This window comes from Ornithodoros turicata, chromosome 4 (assembly GCF_037126465.1).
Source record: "Ornithodoros turicata isolate Travis chromosome 4, ASM3712646v1, whole genome shotgun sequence".
Classification (NCBI taxonomy): Eukaryota; Metazoa; Arthropoda; class Arachnida; order Ixodida; family Argasidae; genus Ornithodoros; species Ornithodoros turicata.
Genome location: NC_088204.1, coordinates 12,325,150 through 12,339,320, shown reverse-complemented (window position 1 = coordinate 12,339,320; position 14,171 = coordinate 12,325,150). Strand labels below are relative to the sequence as shown.

At 45.2% G+C, this 14,171-nt stretch overlaps 1 protein-coding gene across 1 annotated transcript; it reads left to right on the top strand.

Annotated features, from left to right (window-relative positions):
* The first annotated feature begins 2,426 nt into the window (after positions 1-2,426).
* On the top strand, positions 2,427-13,513 carry LOC135392718 (chymotrypsin-like elastase family member 2A). The gene is made up of 9 exons (XM_064623439.1): positions 2,427-2,501; positions 3,465-3,625; positions 6,398-6,635; positions 7,391-7,501; positions 8,214-8,433; positions 9,997-10,102; positions 11,127-11,289; positions 11,388-11,545; positions 12,228-13,513. Exons 1-9 carry the CDS (start codon positions 2,465-2,467, stop codon positions 12,408-12,410), a joined length of 1,377 nt encoding a protein of 458 aa, XP_064479509.1. The 5' UTR covers positions 2,427-2,464; the 3' UTR covers positions 12,411-13,513.
* Positions 13,514-14,171: the final 658 nt, after the last annotated feature.

Genomic DNA, 14,171 nt, shown 5'->3' with positions numbered 1-14,171 from the left:
AAGTTAAAGTTATCTGGCACAAAGAGGTACTGAGTAAGCTCAGGATCAGGTGGATCTGCTGTAGAAGTTGACTTCCCAAAAGAAAAGAAATCATCTGCGCGGAGCTCGCTCATGGATTCCTCATTCCTCATGGATCGCTCATGGATTCCTCGGCGCGCTCACTTGAGGCGACCGAACACCTTAACATTTCGTTTACGGTCAAGCTGGTTACCTCCTTTCGTTGGTTTTCATCCGTGAGCCTTGAGAGCTTAAACCTCGGAATTAAGACAGCAGCGATTTGAAGGCTCTGGTCTGACATGAATCGGTCGAACCTAAAGTGAATACCATGCATCGTAACCTGCTTCGCAGTTGAACACGATACGGAAGATGTAGTAAAATCACCTTTAGACGCTAGAGTCTAGCGTCTAATTTATTTTAATTTCTCCCTAGAAAGTAGCGGTAGCGGATGTGGTTCCGCTACTCAAAATTGTAGCGGAAATTACTTTCCCGCTACAAGTAACAAATGTAGCGGAATTACACCTCCGCTACTGAAAAAAGTAGCGATTGCAGTAGCGCAGCTACGCACAACACTGATTGGAACAAAGCTCTAGCGACGCACCACTGACGGGGGTGGCACACAGGGCCAAGTTAGCGTCACTAAATAACCTACGTATAAGCTGCGTAGCTTATTTAATGACTCTATAGGCCAAGTAATATTATTGGGGGGATATATTTATTAGACGAAAAGGCAAAAAAAAAAAAAACGGGGGAAAGGTCAGCCAAACAAGACGTCAGCTTGCTATTCCAGAAATAAATAAATAAAGAAACAAGATTATGAAATAATAAATAAATAAAAAGAAAAGAATTAAAGAAAGAAAGAAATAGGAAGGAATAAGAAATAAATAGATAAAGAAAATTAAGAAATAAGAAATAAATAAAAATAAAAAGAATTAGGAAATCGAGGATAAACTAACAAATGATGAAAGAAGGATGAGGTAGATTAAAGGCAAAGATGGCAAAAAAAGATGACTAACAAACGGTGAAAGAATGATGAGATGGATCACAGAAGATGACTTTAAAAGGAGAGCATGAGGTTAATGCGTTGAGGGTGAGAGTGGGCACAGAAGAATGAGATTGTACGACTGAGTTCACAGGCTGTTCATAAGCCCTGAATCTCTCAAGAAAGTCAGAACTGCTTTGGTCACAGACCGCTGCGTGTGATCTCGTACTGGGCCGAGCAGAGTGGCCAGAGAAAAGTCCGTGCACCGCAGCTCGAGTAGGCGTCGTCTCAGCGTGGCTCGAGGGGTGTCGAATCTGCGACAGTCGAGGAGAATGTGGTGCACATCAGCTTCAACGGCCCAAGCGGGACATTTGGGCGACTGGAGAAGACCCATTTTACATAGATGTAGAGGTGTCCTGGCGGCATTAAGGCGTAGTCGGTGTAGAATGGACGTTTCTTGACGCGAGCAGTGGTGTGTGGCAACGAAATCCATCGACGGGTCGATAGACCGGAGATGGTCGTTCGGTCGGACAGCGTCCTCTTGAAACTGCCGAGTGCCGTTATGACGGAGTCGCTGTGTCTGTAACCGACACGATGAGGCTGAAAGTGGTAGGAGACAATTATTGGAGGTGCCGTCCCCATGTGCCCGACGTGCTAAGGCGTCTGCGCGGGTGTTTCCGTGCAGGCCGGTGTGACTGGGTACCCATTGGAAACACAGGCTATGACCAAAGGATAGAAGGATATTATGGGGCTGTTATACTACCGTGAGGCTTAGAGCATTCAAGCATGTACTCGGTATAACTTTCGCGTGCGCTAAAGCGCCTTTTTCAATGTCCCCTGAGATCGAACACTGCGATAAAGTTTAACGCTCTCTAGTCCGATACAAAATGCTAATTTGTCGGATGTGACATGACACAGATTTCGAGCGGTCTGCCTGCCTAGACTGGCGGCACGTCCCGCCAGATAACTGCACCAAATACGTTAATGACCATATATGGATAGGCACACGTTATGAATCATTAAGTCTTCTTTCATCAGACATTCTACGCTGCCTTGTATCGCTTGCAACCATGCAACAGCTCGCGTGGATCCTGTATGCTTACGTATATTTACGATTTCGAGATAAGAAACACAAGTGAACGCATCCGCGCACTTCACACGCAGCGATACGACTTCCACACACAGATATGACTTCCTGTATCTTTGATAAGAAGGGAAGAGACAAGTGCCGCGCCATGAAAGGCGGTATTTGTTAACAAATCGAGAAGGCACGCGTTCTGAATCATGCCTCTGTTAAGACAATGGTTATTACCTCTTCAAATAAGATGTGAAACAAATGCTCCAATCAGTGCGTGACACATCTGTTGAAACAGCCCTATCACCATTGCCTAATTCGTAATGATACCGGTACAGTACCGGGTATATAATCACTGTCAGTGGAGAGACCATTTATAATCACCGGCTGACTTGGCTATAGCGGCAAATATGATACGGGCAGTCCTGTTTGTACTCGTGGCTCTAGGTAAGCAATGTCTTGCATGTGGGATGGTTGGATGTACGTAAAGTTGCTTCGATTATTTTGCGTCTTTTCTGAATGTCATATACGATAGTCATAGTTGCCCATGTCGTATTTTGGTCTCCTTATGTGTGAACACAACTACTTTTGGTGAAAGAAAGTACAAAACGAAATGGTGATGGTGAAATGAAATGGCTCAACCTCCATAAGATGCATTATTTGGTTGTCGGATGCCATACACTGTGTAGGTTCATGCAGCCTAAGGGGAGACCGCGTGACATCATCATTCATAATTTAATTGCTGCTTCTGTTATATGCCGAACACTGAAGATACACGTACTTCATAGTTGAGCTACGTATACTCAAGAGGAATCAATCGTAAACGTTCCCTTCTTATTAATTTTTGTCTACGTTTCAAGTGAGGGCACACGCTAAGAAAACAGGAGTAATATTTAGTCCTTTTGTAGCCACAACCATTAATCCCTTTCAGGAGTAAATGCACGTACGTTTGTGGGAAGCTTTTGTAGCCACTCTTGTAGCCACAACCATTAATTCCTTTCGCGGGTAGATGCGCTAAGTTTGTGCGAAGCTTGGAACGATTTGCCGTACTCTGGAGTAAATATTTCTGGGTCATTGGATTAAAATGGGGAGTAATTGCAATGTAACAGACTAAAAGCTCATATTGTTCTCTAGCTTCCTTTTTTTTTACCCTTAGAGTGTTTTTATTTTGCTGCTCTCCGCATACGCGACATTTTTTTTTACTGAATTTCTACTTTTCAGTTTTTAGCTGCATGTCTGAAAGGTCGAACGCTGTTACTGTCATTAGGAATATTGTTTCTTCCGCATTTTTTTAAACTTAAGTACTGTTGATCGGAATCTATTAATATACATAACGTACACACGTACTTACATGCAGTTGAGATATCAAAAAATAACTCAATGGCGTGCACCATGCCTCTCTCGCAACAGGCTACACCAGTGCTACCACAGTCGTCTGCAGGGGCGGAGTCAACGTGCACGTGACGCTCCACCGAGAGGTCGTAGTTGTGACACCGGGTTACGACCGGGCACAGAACTACCCTAACTCCCACGTCTGTGCCATAACGGTCACGGCGCCTTCCCCGACACAGGTACCAAAGATAGCACCCCTTAGAGGCGAACTAAAGTGCAAACATTTATCGTCGCGGAACGAAAGCTGCAGTTACCTTTACACCAACCCAAAAGGAAGGGGAGATATCCGCTTCGTTTCTCATAATTTATACGCTGACGAAAGCGCCAGTTTGCGCTTTCCCTCTCCTCCCCTTCTCATAAGATGCGCGGCAATGCGGAGCGATCTCCCATTAGTCTCCTCAAACGATTTGCCCAACTTCAGCGGCAGCTCGTTTGAGGAAGCCAATGGGTGGTTGCTCTGCATGAGAGAGGAAGGAAAGTGCAAATTGAGGTTGTGCCCGCGTATCAATCACGAAAGACGCTGCGCATAGGTCCCGTTTATTTGCGTTGGCGTCAAGGTAACACTTCGTTATTTCATTCCGCGAGGATAAAAGTTCGCACTTCAGTGCCTGTTTCGTTCGTTCCTTCAGTGGGTCAACGTGATATCACATTTGCTAGTTTTAGGGAATCGTTTTCAGTCGAACTGTACGCGAACGGTTTCGCGGACGGCCAATGAGAAGAGGGACTGCCTCAGAATAGAATCTTCTGATTGGACAGGGGCAAAACCGTTCGCGAACCGTTTGAGTGAAAACGATTCACTAGAACTACCTATTATCGTTATTATGTATTTGACGTTTCCCAAACGATTTATGCTATATATGTACACACGTGCGATAATAGGTTCCCGCTTAAGCCGTGAGTATTTCAAGCAAATGCCTATCTGCTGAATGGTTAAGCTAACGGAAAAAGGCAGATTGTCTGGAGATGGCAGGGAGTTTTAGGAAACCGTGAGCGCCTTCCGATTCCTTTTCCGTAACGATATGACCCAATCAGCTATCAGCGTAGCAATAGTTGATTGGCTGATAGCGACACGGAAAATGAATAGGGTGGTGCTCACGGCTTCCTAAAACTCCCTAATGGGGAGCTTTAGGAAATCGTAAGCGCGCTCCGATTGGCGGCTCCGTATCGCTGTCAGTCAAGCAACCCGAATGTGATCATGCGACTGGCTTATCATGTGCTCGGTAATGTTATCGTGAAGCTTCTACGTTCACCCAAAACTTCCTAAAAATAGTAACAATAGTAGAACGTACACTCTTAAAAATGAACTTCACCGCATAGCACGGTCCTTGCCAACCATCACGTCGAATGATATCGTTATCTTCCCTGATTTGTTGAAAACGGGAGGCGTACGCCTTTTCTGTGACAATTATGAACCGCATAAGTGTCACAGAAAAGGCGTACGCCTACCGCTTTGAACAAATCAGGGCACATAGCGATATCATTCGAGATAACGGCTGGCTAACAGCGTGCTATGCGGTGAAGTTCGTTTTTAAGAGTGTACGACGTCGCCTTTGCGTACGCAAAGAATAGCGTTGGTGGTCTTGCGCGTGCGCAAAACACAAATAACCACCATGCTATTCCTTGCGTACGCAAAGGTAATAGCGTACAATCCATTAAAACGGTTAACCAAATCACAGTGGCAATTAAATTGCTATTCATGATGTATTCGTGAATCGGTTATCTTCACCAGGTAACTCAAAACTGCGCTAATAGCACACTCGGAGGGAGAGAGAAACGGAACAAATCGGGGAACAATTACACGACCCGGTCCCTTAGATTGCACTTATTCCCCAGCTCATAGCCACAGTTGCTTAGCGGCGCTAACAAGAAACAACACCACCAGCAATTACCCCCAATTCGAGTCCTCCGACCCCGAACGTTCCTCCTTAAACTTTGTATAAACCTCCATGCGCTCTCTGTTCCCCCACTCCTTCCTGCTGTGCTCTCTCCATCTGTCCACGTCGCTCTACGCCGCTCATAACCACAGTTGCTTCGCGGCGCTGACACGGAGATAAAAAAAATAAAAACTTTCGTGCGCTTACTTCCGAAAAGAGACTGGTGGTTGCGGCAAGACATCTGCTCCTCCACAAAAACTAAGATCCGTTCTTTTCTTTTTTTTTTTTTTTGCGTGTGCAACAGAACGCGTGGAATTGAAATGTGTAAGTTGAGCTCGACGATGAGCTCAACGTTCGCAGAACCCTGGCGTGGTGTAACCTTGTTCGCAGTTCCCAGAACGTTATCAAAATGGCGTAGTTTGTGTCGTATTCCATATAAAGTTTTTCCGACACGCCGTTTAGAACAACAACGATAAATTTAATACACGACTGGGTAATAAAAATTAATAATAACTTTGGTGATAAGGGAAAGCAAAAGATGGGGACGTAAAGTCTCGACAAATGATAATAATAAGAATAGATGAGTCTAATACTATAACATTGGTTAGCGAGGACTCACTTATCACAAAACGAAACAGCTTGGGGTAGCTGACCCTTCCCCCCCCCCTGTTTTTGTTCTAATTATTTATATCCCTCCCCCTCTCAGTCTCAGAGGTCCGTCAGATTTTGGGCGTAGAATTTACTTCGGTGACTTTAAACTTAATTAAACTTGTCCATTTTGTTATAGTAATATAATTAACTCATCTTAATACTTATTACGATGAATTAATTAACTTAACGAATAAGACTGGATTAAGTACATTAGTTTAATTAATTTAGCTCCACGCCCAAGTGTAACGCCAAGATGTTACAGAAAATTTGTTACAGGTTGCACAACGGTAACAATCGGACCGGAGGTTCTTCCTGGTTCAACATTCGGGTCGGAATTTTAGTTTCACGTTCACCAATGGTGCTCCTTTGACTGTGTATCAGATATATTTTCATTTCATGGTCGCTCGTTGTGTGCTACATTCGCAGAAGGTTCGCGTCGATTTCGAAGACTTGGATTTGGAATCGAGCTTTCAGTGCCACGCCGACCGACTGGACATCGAAGAGGTACAAGGCAGAAACCTGTACCAGGTGGGCTCCTACTGTTCCACGGTACGACCAAAGTCCTACGTGTCTCTTACGAGCAGTCTCAAGTTCTCTTTCGTAAGCAACAAGCTACGCTCTGGACGAGGATTCAGGATCCGTGTCACGCCGACGAGTTCACGAAGTAAGTTTACCTGCCTTTTACATGGCACCCTGAAGGAAAATTCAACCAGGGAAATATAATCGTAATACTAATTTGTGGCTTTACACCGCGAGACAGCTGTGGTCATGGGCAACACCTAAGTGGTCGGTCTGTGAACTCATTTTGTCCACCCTGCCACTAGTAGTGTCTTCGGCGGTGTTACAACCAGCAACCTTGGGATAAGTAGGCGAGCACGTTTCTGAGCCACAGCACCCGGCGCTGCGTCTAAACAATACATATATAATAATAATATATAATAAAATATATAATAATATAAAATAACAAGACGTCTAAAATGACGAGGGCCCCGCTATGCTCTTAACGAAGGTGATATGACCTTATATGACCTTGGGACATTGAGTCGAATTCCGTGAAGCAAAGTTTCGAACGGCCGGGACATCCGCGGAGGGATTCGGAATCTTTTCATTCACGTTTCAATCACTTGTATCCGGTAACGACTTTCTGTCTTGAATCTTAAATTCTGCTATCGAGCCATTAAAAACAGGAGAAGATAGAATGGGTGTCCGCGCAGTCTTTATTGCCCCAGCTATCGATTTTTTCACCGACTCAAGGGTAACTTCTAAACTTGCGATTGCTCGTGTTAAGGTTACTGCACCCTTGAGTCTTATGTTCTTGAATCATCCGGACATATGGCAAATTTCTTCTTGAAATAAAAGTATATAGAGCCTTGATGAAAGTTCCTGTATGGTGACTACAAGTAATTTTCTTTGCCGCAGCTGTCTGCGGCAGAGGAAGCCTCCAGTGCAGTAACCGAGAGTGCATTTCTGCTTCCAAGCGCTGTGATGGTATCTACGACTGTCAAGATGCATCGGACGAAATAGGCTGCCGTGAGCATGTTTTTTTCTTTCCCTCTCAGTTGATGCGTGTACAGTGATAGTCAAGATAAAGTGCCATGTTAGCTCAGTTCCGTGAACAATATAAAGTCGGCACTGCAGACGCCAAAACTTCCTAAAAAAAAACATGAAATATCATGTCAAGAATTTTCAGTTTTGAGATTTGTTTCGGTAATTCATGCAAAATTATAGAACCGCCATACACTCGCGTCAGATGTCGTGGAATCCTTGGGGGCTCTGTAATTTACTCTTATAGAATATACCCAATCCCCACGGTTGCCAACACCAGAAAACGTGAGGAGCGGGCCCGGGCAGTACTCCTCCGTAATCCGTAGGAATCCTCAGGGTCCGTAATTTCTCACACCGGCCCTGCTGTGAGGACAGTGCCCCCTGGGCCGCCTTCATAGGGGACCTTACCAACATCTGAGGAGTACCGAGGGATAACACCCATACAGCGCAGTCGGGTCACCTCCGAATTTCGATGTAGAAGGCGACGGCCTTGGCCACGAAGTCGCGGTGGTAAGGCAAATTCGGCGAATTCGGAGAGGACATGTCGGTCATTCGGCCAGACGACCCAGCACATTTCAAGGTCAGGGGCCTACGCTGTCTCCCGGCTATCAATGGATTCGGGGAATTGGCATTTCGCAGATTTGGAGGACACAGTTAGCATACTCTGTCTCACGGAATTTATTTTTCGGCTTTCCAGCCCGGAGGCCAAATTTGCAGAGAGCCCGTTGCGGAAGGTCCGTCATCCAGCCAGACGAAACGTCGAATGACCGTGTCGTCGGCGGCCAGGAAGCTGTTCCACACAGTTGGCCTTGGCAAGTGAGCTTGCAGAGGAAGCTGGCCGAACCATTGGACCATTTCTGCGGAGGTACCATAATCTCGAACCAGTGGATCATTAGCGCCGCACATTGCTTCTCCAGGTAACTCCGAACCACCACCTGCTAGATTATAGCGACCATGTGGTATGGACCCCTTCCGAGCGCCGCGTCTGGAGGCTAGCGGTGGCGCTACTAATCGGCCCGGTTTTTGCTTCCTCAAGTGTACTTACCTTAGTATTTTTGTACGAGCGGGCGACGTCCCACGGGAGATTATAGCGACCATGTCATATGGACCCCTTCCCAGCGCCGCACCCTGTCTTTTTGTTACTTTTTCTTACATTGCTTTATTTGACCCGTCTCCTGAACGGCAGAGAGGAATTCCAGTATATGGGAATAACATGTGCCCTCCTTTCCTCTCTTTTACAGCTTGGGATGTGCTAATGACGTCATTGGTAAGGCTGGCCTTCGTGATATTTGGATGCTGGCAGTGGCGCTACTAATCGGCACGGTTATTGCTTCCTCAAGCGTACTTTACCTTACCGTAGTATTTTTCTACGAGCGGTGGATGTCCCAGGAGAGATGCTTCTTTCTACAGTTGATTATCGTCATCACTCTAACGTTTTCATGCCGATAGGAGCTGTTGCTGTCGTCTGGTACGGTAGTGGTAACGGCCGTTGTGCGTGTTCAAAATTCAAATTTCGATTGTCCAATCGTGATGTAGGTCACGCGGGCCGATGAGTAGCGCCCCTAGCGGATCGTGCGGATGGGCTCCTCATAGGGTTGCCGATTATGTCGTGGTCGCAAGTCGACACACGAGGTAATGAGATCGCTTCGGCAAGGAGTATACAGCTGACCCTACCGCTTCGCATTTCGGCTTCGTACATATGATGGTGGTAGTCGGGATGTCGTGTGCTTCAGCCAATCGCCGCGGGGGATTCCAAAAACAGGCAGATACTAATGGCTACCCATGCGGTTCGTGGCAGCTCGTCCCCATAGCTTCGGCCGCCAAAAGCATGGTCGTGATTGGCAGACTCTTAATGACTACGTCATATCCTGTAAGCGATCAGGTCTTCCTTATCTAGGTGACGTTGGAAAGCTGACTGCGGTTTTCAATTGTTCATTCGCGAATTTTCGACTTCAGACAGATTTATTTATCTATACGTGTGGTATGGTTAAGAGCCTTACGCAAAAGAAGCACTCCCTTAACAGAACAAGTTACGAACAATCTTTAAGCTGTGCAGTGGTTGATGTTCGGTTCGTTTCAGGATACCATGAATGCACTGGAAGTGTACAATGTTTTGAAGAAACTATTCATGCTTTGACAGCAATAATTATCCAAGAAAAAAAAACTTAGTTCTTCAGAACAACCTCCAATATAAGCAGCATGCAACGCTCGGAAAGCTGGATGTGTTTTTGTTCTTCTTGTTACCAACATCTTAAATTCAATATTGTAAGGAAGAAGTCGACAACGAGGCTCGTGCTGTGAAGAAACTATCCTCTCTTTTGCTACTGTAAACGTCACAATATTTAGTGTGTGTGTTTTTGTTTTTCTTTACTTTTTGTTGCATTGCTTTATTTGATCCCGTCACCTGAACGGCATTGGGGAATTCTAGTATAAATAGGACGATGGGGATCTCATGTGCCCACCTTTCCTGTCTTTTACAGCTTCGAAAGGGCTAATGACGTCATTGTTAAGGCTGGCCTTCACGATATGCTGAACCCTAATGAGGAACTACAGATCAGGACTCCACAAGTCATTATCTCGCATCAAGTGAGTCGGGCGTGCACCTCTGAATGCATGTACGACAAGTACTGTAAGCTAGGAATAGTAGATGGATGTATCAGCAAAGTTTCTACCATTTTTATGCAGAAAACTATTTGACATGTTATGCATGCGCATCTCACAAAATTTGTAAATATTCACAGGCATGTCCCCGTCGTCACACTGAAAATGATCGGGATCATATCTTGTCATATCATCATATCATCTTCTCTTGTTTGAATTTTCTCGATGTCCCATTTTTTAAATGAGAGTAACAAGTTATTGGCCGTCAAGATTGTAGTTGATTGATACAATTTTGTGAGAGGGAGGGAAATAGTGCTGACGTCACATTAATTTGATCGCTTGCCATCCGTCATTATAACTACAGGGCGCATTTAGCAAAGGTCACAAATTTCGATAGAGTCGTAGAAATACAAGATAACGTCTGTGGCGCTTCGAACTTTGCAGACTGGTACTCATTTGCATGCAGTTTTGTCGATATTTTTCTCATATGCTATCACTTTGTTGAAAAAAAAACAAACTTAGAAGCAAAACAAATAATCACTCCATGCATTTCCTCTGGTCTATACCGCTCGAAAACCGCCATTTTGTCCTCTGTCTGCTTCAGGTTGACACCACCACTTATTGGTGGCGCTGCCTGCAGACGCAGCAAAACCAAATCTTATGTAATAACAGGGTTTCGAGGCAGCGCCACCTAAACGTAGAAATATGAACGTGAAGCTGACAGAGGAAAAAACGTCGGTTTTCTGCGATATAGCCCATACGAAATGCATGGGGTGCGAATTTGCTTTGATTTTTTTTTTTCTAAATTGATAGCATACGAAAAAAGAATATCGATAAAACTCAGGGCCAATGACTATCAGCCTGTAAGCCTGTAAAGTCTGAAGCGTCAGAAACGCCAGCTTCTATTTTTACGACGCGATCAAAATGTGTAACCGCTGCTAAATTACACCCTGTATTTGTGAGTCACAACAGAGCTAACTTTTTTCTCTCTTCTTCCGTCTCTGTGCAGAATTTCAGACGCGGATTTGATATGAACTACGATATTGCCCTGGTCAAGGTTTCCGTTCCATTCAACTTCACGGAGGCCGTACGTCCAGCATGTCTGCCTGAAGACGACAAACCTCCTCCAGTGAATGCCACTTGTTACTCCACTGGATGGGGACAGACTCGAGGTGAGGGTCGTTTCCTGTAGCAGTTATGCGTAATAAGAGAGCAGCGTCAGTGTCGGATCATTCATGACATCGTTGTAATCTGGTGGATGCGTTTCCAGGCAGCGGCAACGCTTTCCGACTGAAACAGACCAGGCTTAACGTTGAAGACGTCAACTACTGCCGAAGCGGTCACAGGGCGCACGTCGCAAGGTTAGGCATCCACGGAGATAACTCCGTCTGTGCAAGAAGTTTGGATACGATCTCCGGTCCTTGTCATGTAAGATAACCCTTACGCTTCCATTAGTCGATACTTGTGGAGAGCAGTCCGATTTCTAGCAGTAATACCGCGGCTCCGACGTATGAGTCACATTTCAGTTGCAGTCACACTTTCACATGTTATTGCATTTATATTAACTCAGGAGTCGCCATCTGTTGAGTATTAGAAGAAGTCCGTGCTGCTGTCGCAGTAGTAATGCCAGACTGTTGCCAAAGTTTTCAAGTCGTATAGTCAGATACGCAGCGCCGCTGAAACTATTATCACTGATGTGTAGTTTCAAGCACTTTGTTTTTGCGTGCAACAACGTTGCTAGAGTTTTTTGGTTTTGTTTTTTATGTAGAACTACGTCTTTCCGATCATTTGTCGTGCTGGAAGCGAGGCAAAATCTGCAGGGCAACCGCTTATTAATGAAATTAGCATCACGAAAGTCACCAAAGCGAATTTTACGGCCAAAAACCTTCGCAGACCATTCAAACGAGAGAGCTCTTCAAAGTTTTTAATGAATTTTCATCGGTGTAACTGTTTGAAATTACTGCTGGAAAGCGTGACTCGTAGAAGACCGCAAGCTTTACTCCTGCAACGGAGCAAGTAAAGAATTCGGCCATTTCTCTGCCTAACTCTCTAAAATTATTTGAGATTATGTTCTTACATAACTTCCAACGATTTTTCTTCCGCTTTGCAGGGAGACAGTGGAGGTCCCCTGGTATGTCAGGCTGAAGCCGGCCAGTGGGTTGTCTATGGAGCCACCAGCCTGGCCGCAGACACCTCTGTCGCTTCCACCGTCTGCGGCATGGGTGCAGCCACAATTTGGAACAGTGTAGCCAGTCACAGGGAGTGGGTGCTACGACAAGTTAATACGTACTGAACACTGAGATAGCGGTACTGAGGCCCAAGGACAAGGCGTACATAGAGGACAGCACCTTCAATTCACATTCATCGCTTCACAATTCTATGTATCTGAGTTTGCAAGGTTTGCAGTCATGTTGCTTAAAGAGCATGGAAAGCACCTCAAATATATATATATATATATATATATATATATATACATTACCGCGGGATATGACCGCATCACCTTGAGGAACTGTCACGCAAAAAAAGTTCCCCTAGGAAGCGCATATTTGCTGAAAAAACTAGTGTACAAGAACGTGCCCAGCGGTCGCGATACCTTCCAGCTCCTTCGGTCGTGCTGTGACATCAGATCAGCTAAGCACTTTTATTGGCTGGTGAGAGTCTGCAACGGCGCGAGTGCAAGGCGACAAGTCGACTGTTCTGTTTCAAACGCGGGTCGGGCCGCGCCTAATACAACCACAAAAAGAAAAGTAGGTGCGCGCCTCGCTATTGGGTGGCCGAGGTGACGTCATGGACTGGCAGCTGAGAGAAGGAGCTTGTCTGGCCCGCAATACGGAAAGCTCTCTTGCAGAGCAAATTTGCGCTTTAATAACACTTGTATTTTTTTCTGAGAATATGCCATTGCCACGCTCTTTTAATTGTACTTTTAATGTGAACTCGAAACTCAGTGCCTTTAAGCACTCTGATTCATGTCATGTCATGTCATGTTGAAATATGGATCTTGTTACCATTTCCGAAGAACGTAGCAAGAACAATCATGGAACTTAGAACTGTAGGAAGTAGGAACTGCATCTGTAAGTTAGACGTTATGGGGGGTTCCGCAGTCTATAGTACTGTGGTGCTCGCATTCATCCTGCATTATACAATAAGGTTCAGGCTATATTCATAGTAACAGGAAAGTCCCGATGCTGTCAGGACATGGCTACCACAAAGCGTCACTGTGACTGAAACATTGTTTTAAGAAAGTGAGGGGGCCTCCTGTCCCCTCTCTTATCATCCCCATAATTGCTGTAGACGAATTATTTATTACAAGCCCATAACATGACATTCTCGCTTTCTGCAATGTTTGATGTTGGCGTATGACAATACTGAGAATAAAAAGCTCTCTAACGATGGAAAGTGTTTGTCGGTGTGCATTTATTCCTACAAGTGAGGTTCGCCGAGAGGTCAAAAGGGTGCGTCACGGATTCAACTCGAAGTTCGTGTGGACGCAATCACGGTCCAGCTTATACGCTATTCTGTGTTTAGGATATTTAATATAACCAAGTAAACTTGTGTAGTACAAGTTCAATACAGTTCCATAATAATGTAGCACAAACTAATTACACAAAATGCTTACACAAGACAAGTCACACTCTAAGACAAGCTAAAACAAGTGTAATTTCCCAAAGAATCCCACAAAAAAACGCCACTAAGGGAGCCAGTGGCAATTCAAGGAGACACGGCCGCGGCGGACACTAATGTACCGTGTCGACCATCTTCGGAGGAACTCTGTCTCTCCAAGTGTAACAAACTGGGTCTCCAAGAAAATGACTACCTGCTTGTGGAGCGACATGAGGAGAGGATACTGAACGCGAAGGCGCCTGCTTTGAGCTACCGCTCTGCATCTGTTCTTCCACAAGACGTACCTTGCCACTGCAACGAGCAGAAGAACAAACCTGTCCCTGATCCGGTGCCCTAAACGGTAGCGGAAAGGGAAAACCCGGCAAACGAGAGTCCAAAACGTCCTTGCTACAACGCAGTCGTCTAACACGTGAGACACTGATTCAATGTTGGG

Bases quoted from the DNA above. Each gene is read 5' to 3' on its own strand.
- LOC135392718 (XM_064623439.1), top strand. From the start codon at position 2,465: ATGATACGGGCAGTCCTGTTTGTACTCGTGGCTCTAG. The intron at 2,502-3,464 runs GTAAGCAATGTC...CTCTCGCAACAG, and splicing joins GTTTGTACTCGTGGCTCTAG to GCTACACCAGTGCTACCACA. The intron at 3,626-6,397 runs GTACCAAAGATA...CTACATTCGCAG, and splicing joins CGGCGCCTTCCCCGACACAG to AAGGTTCGCGTCGATTTCGA.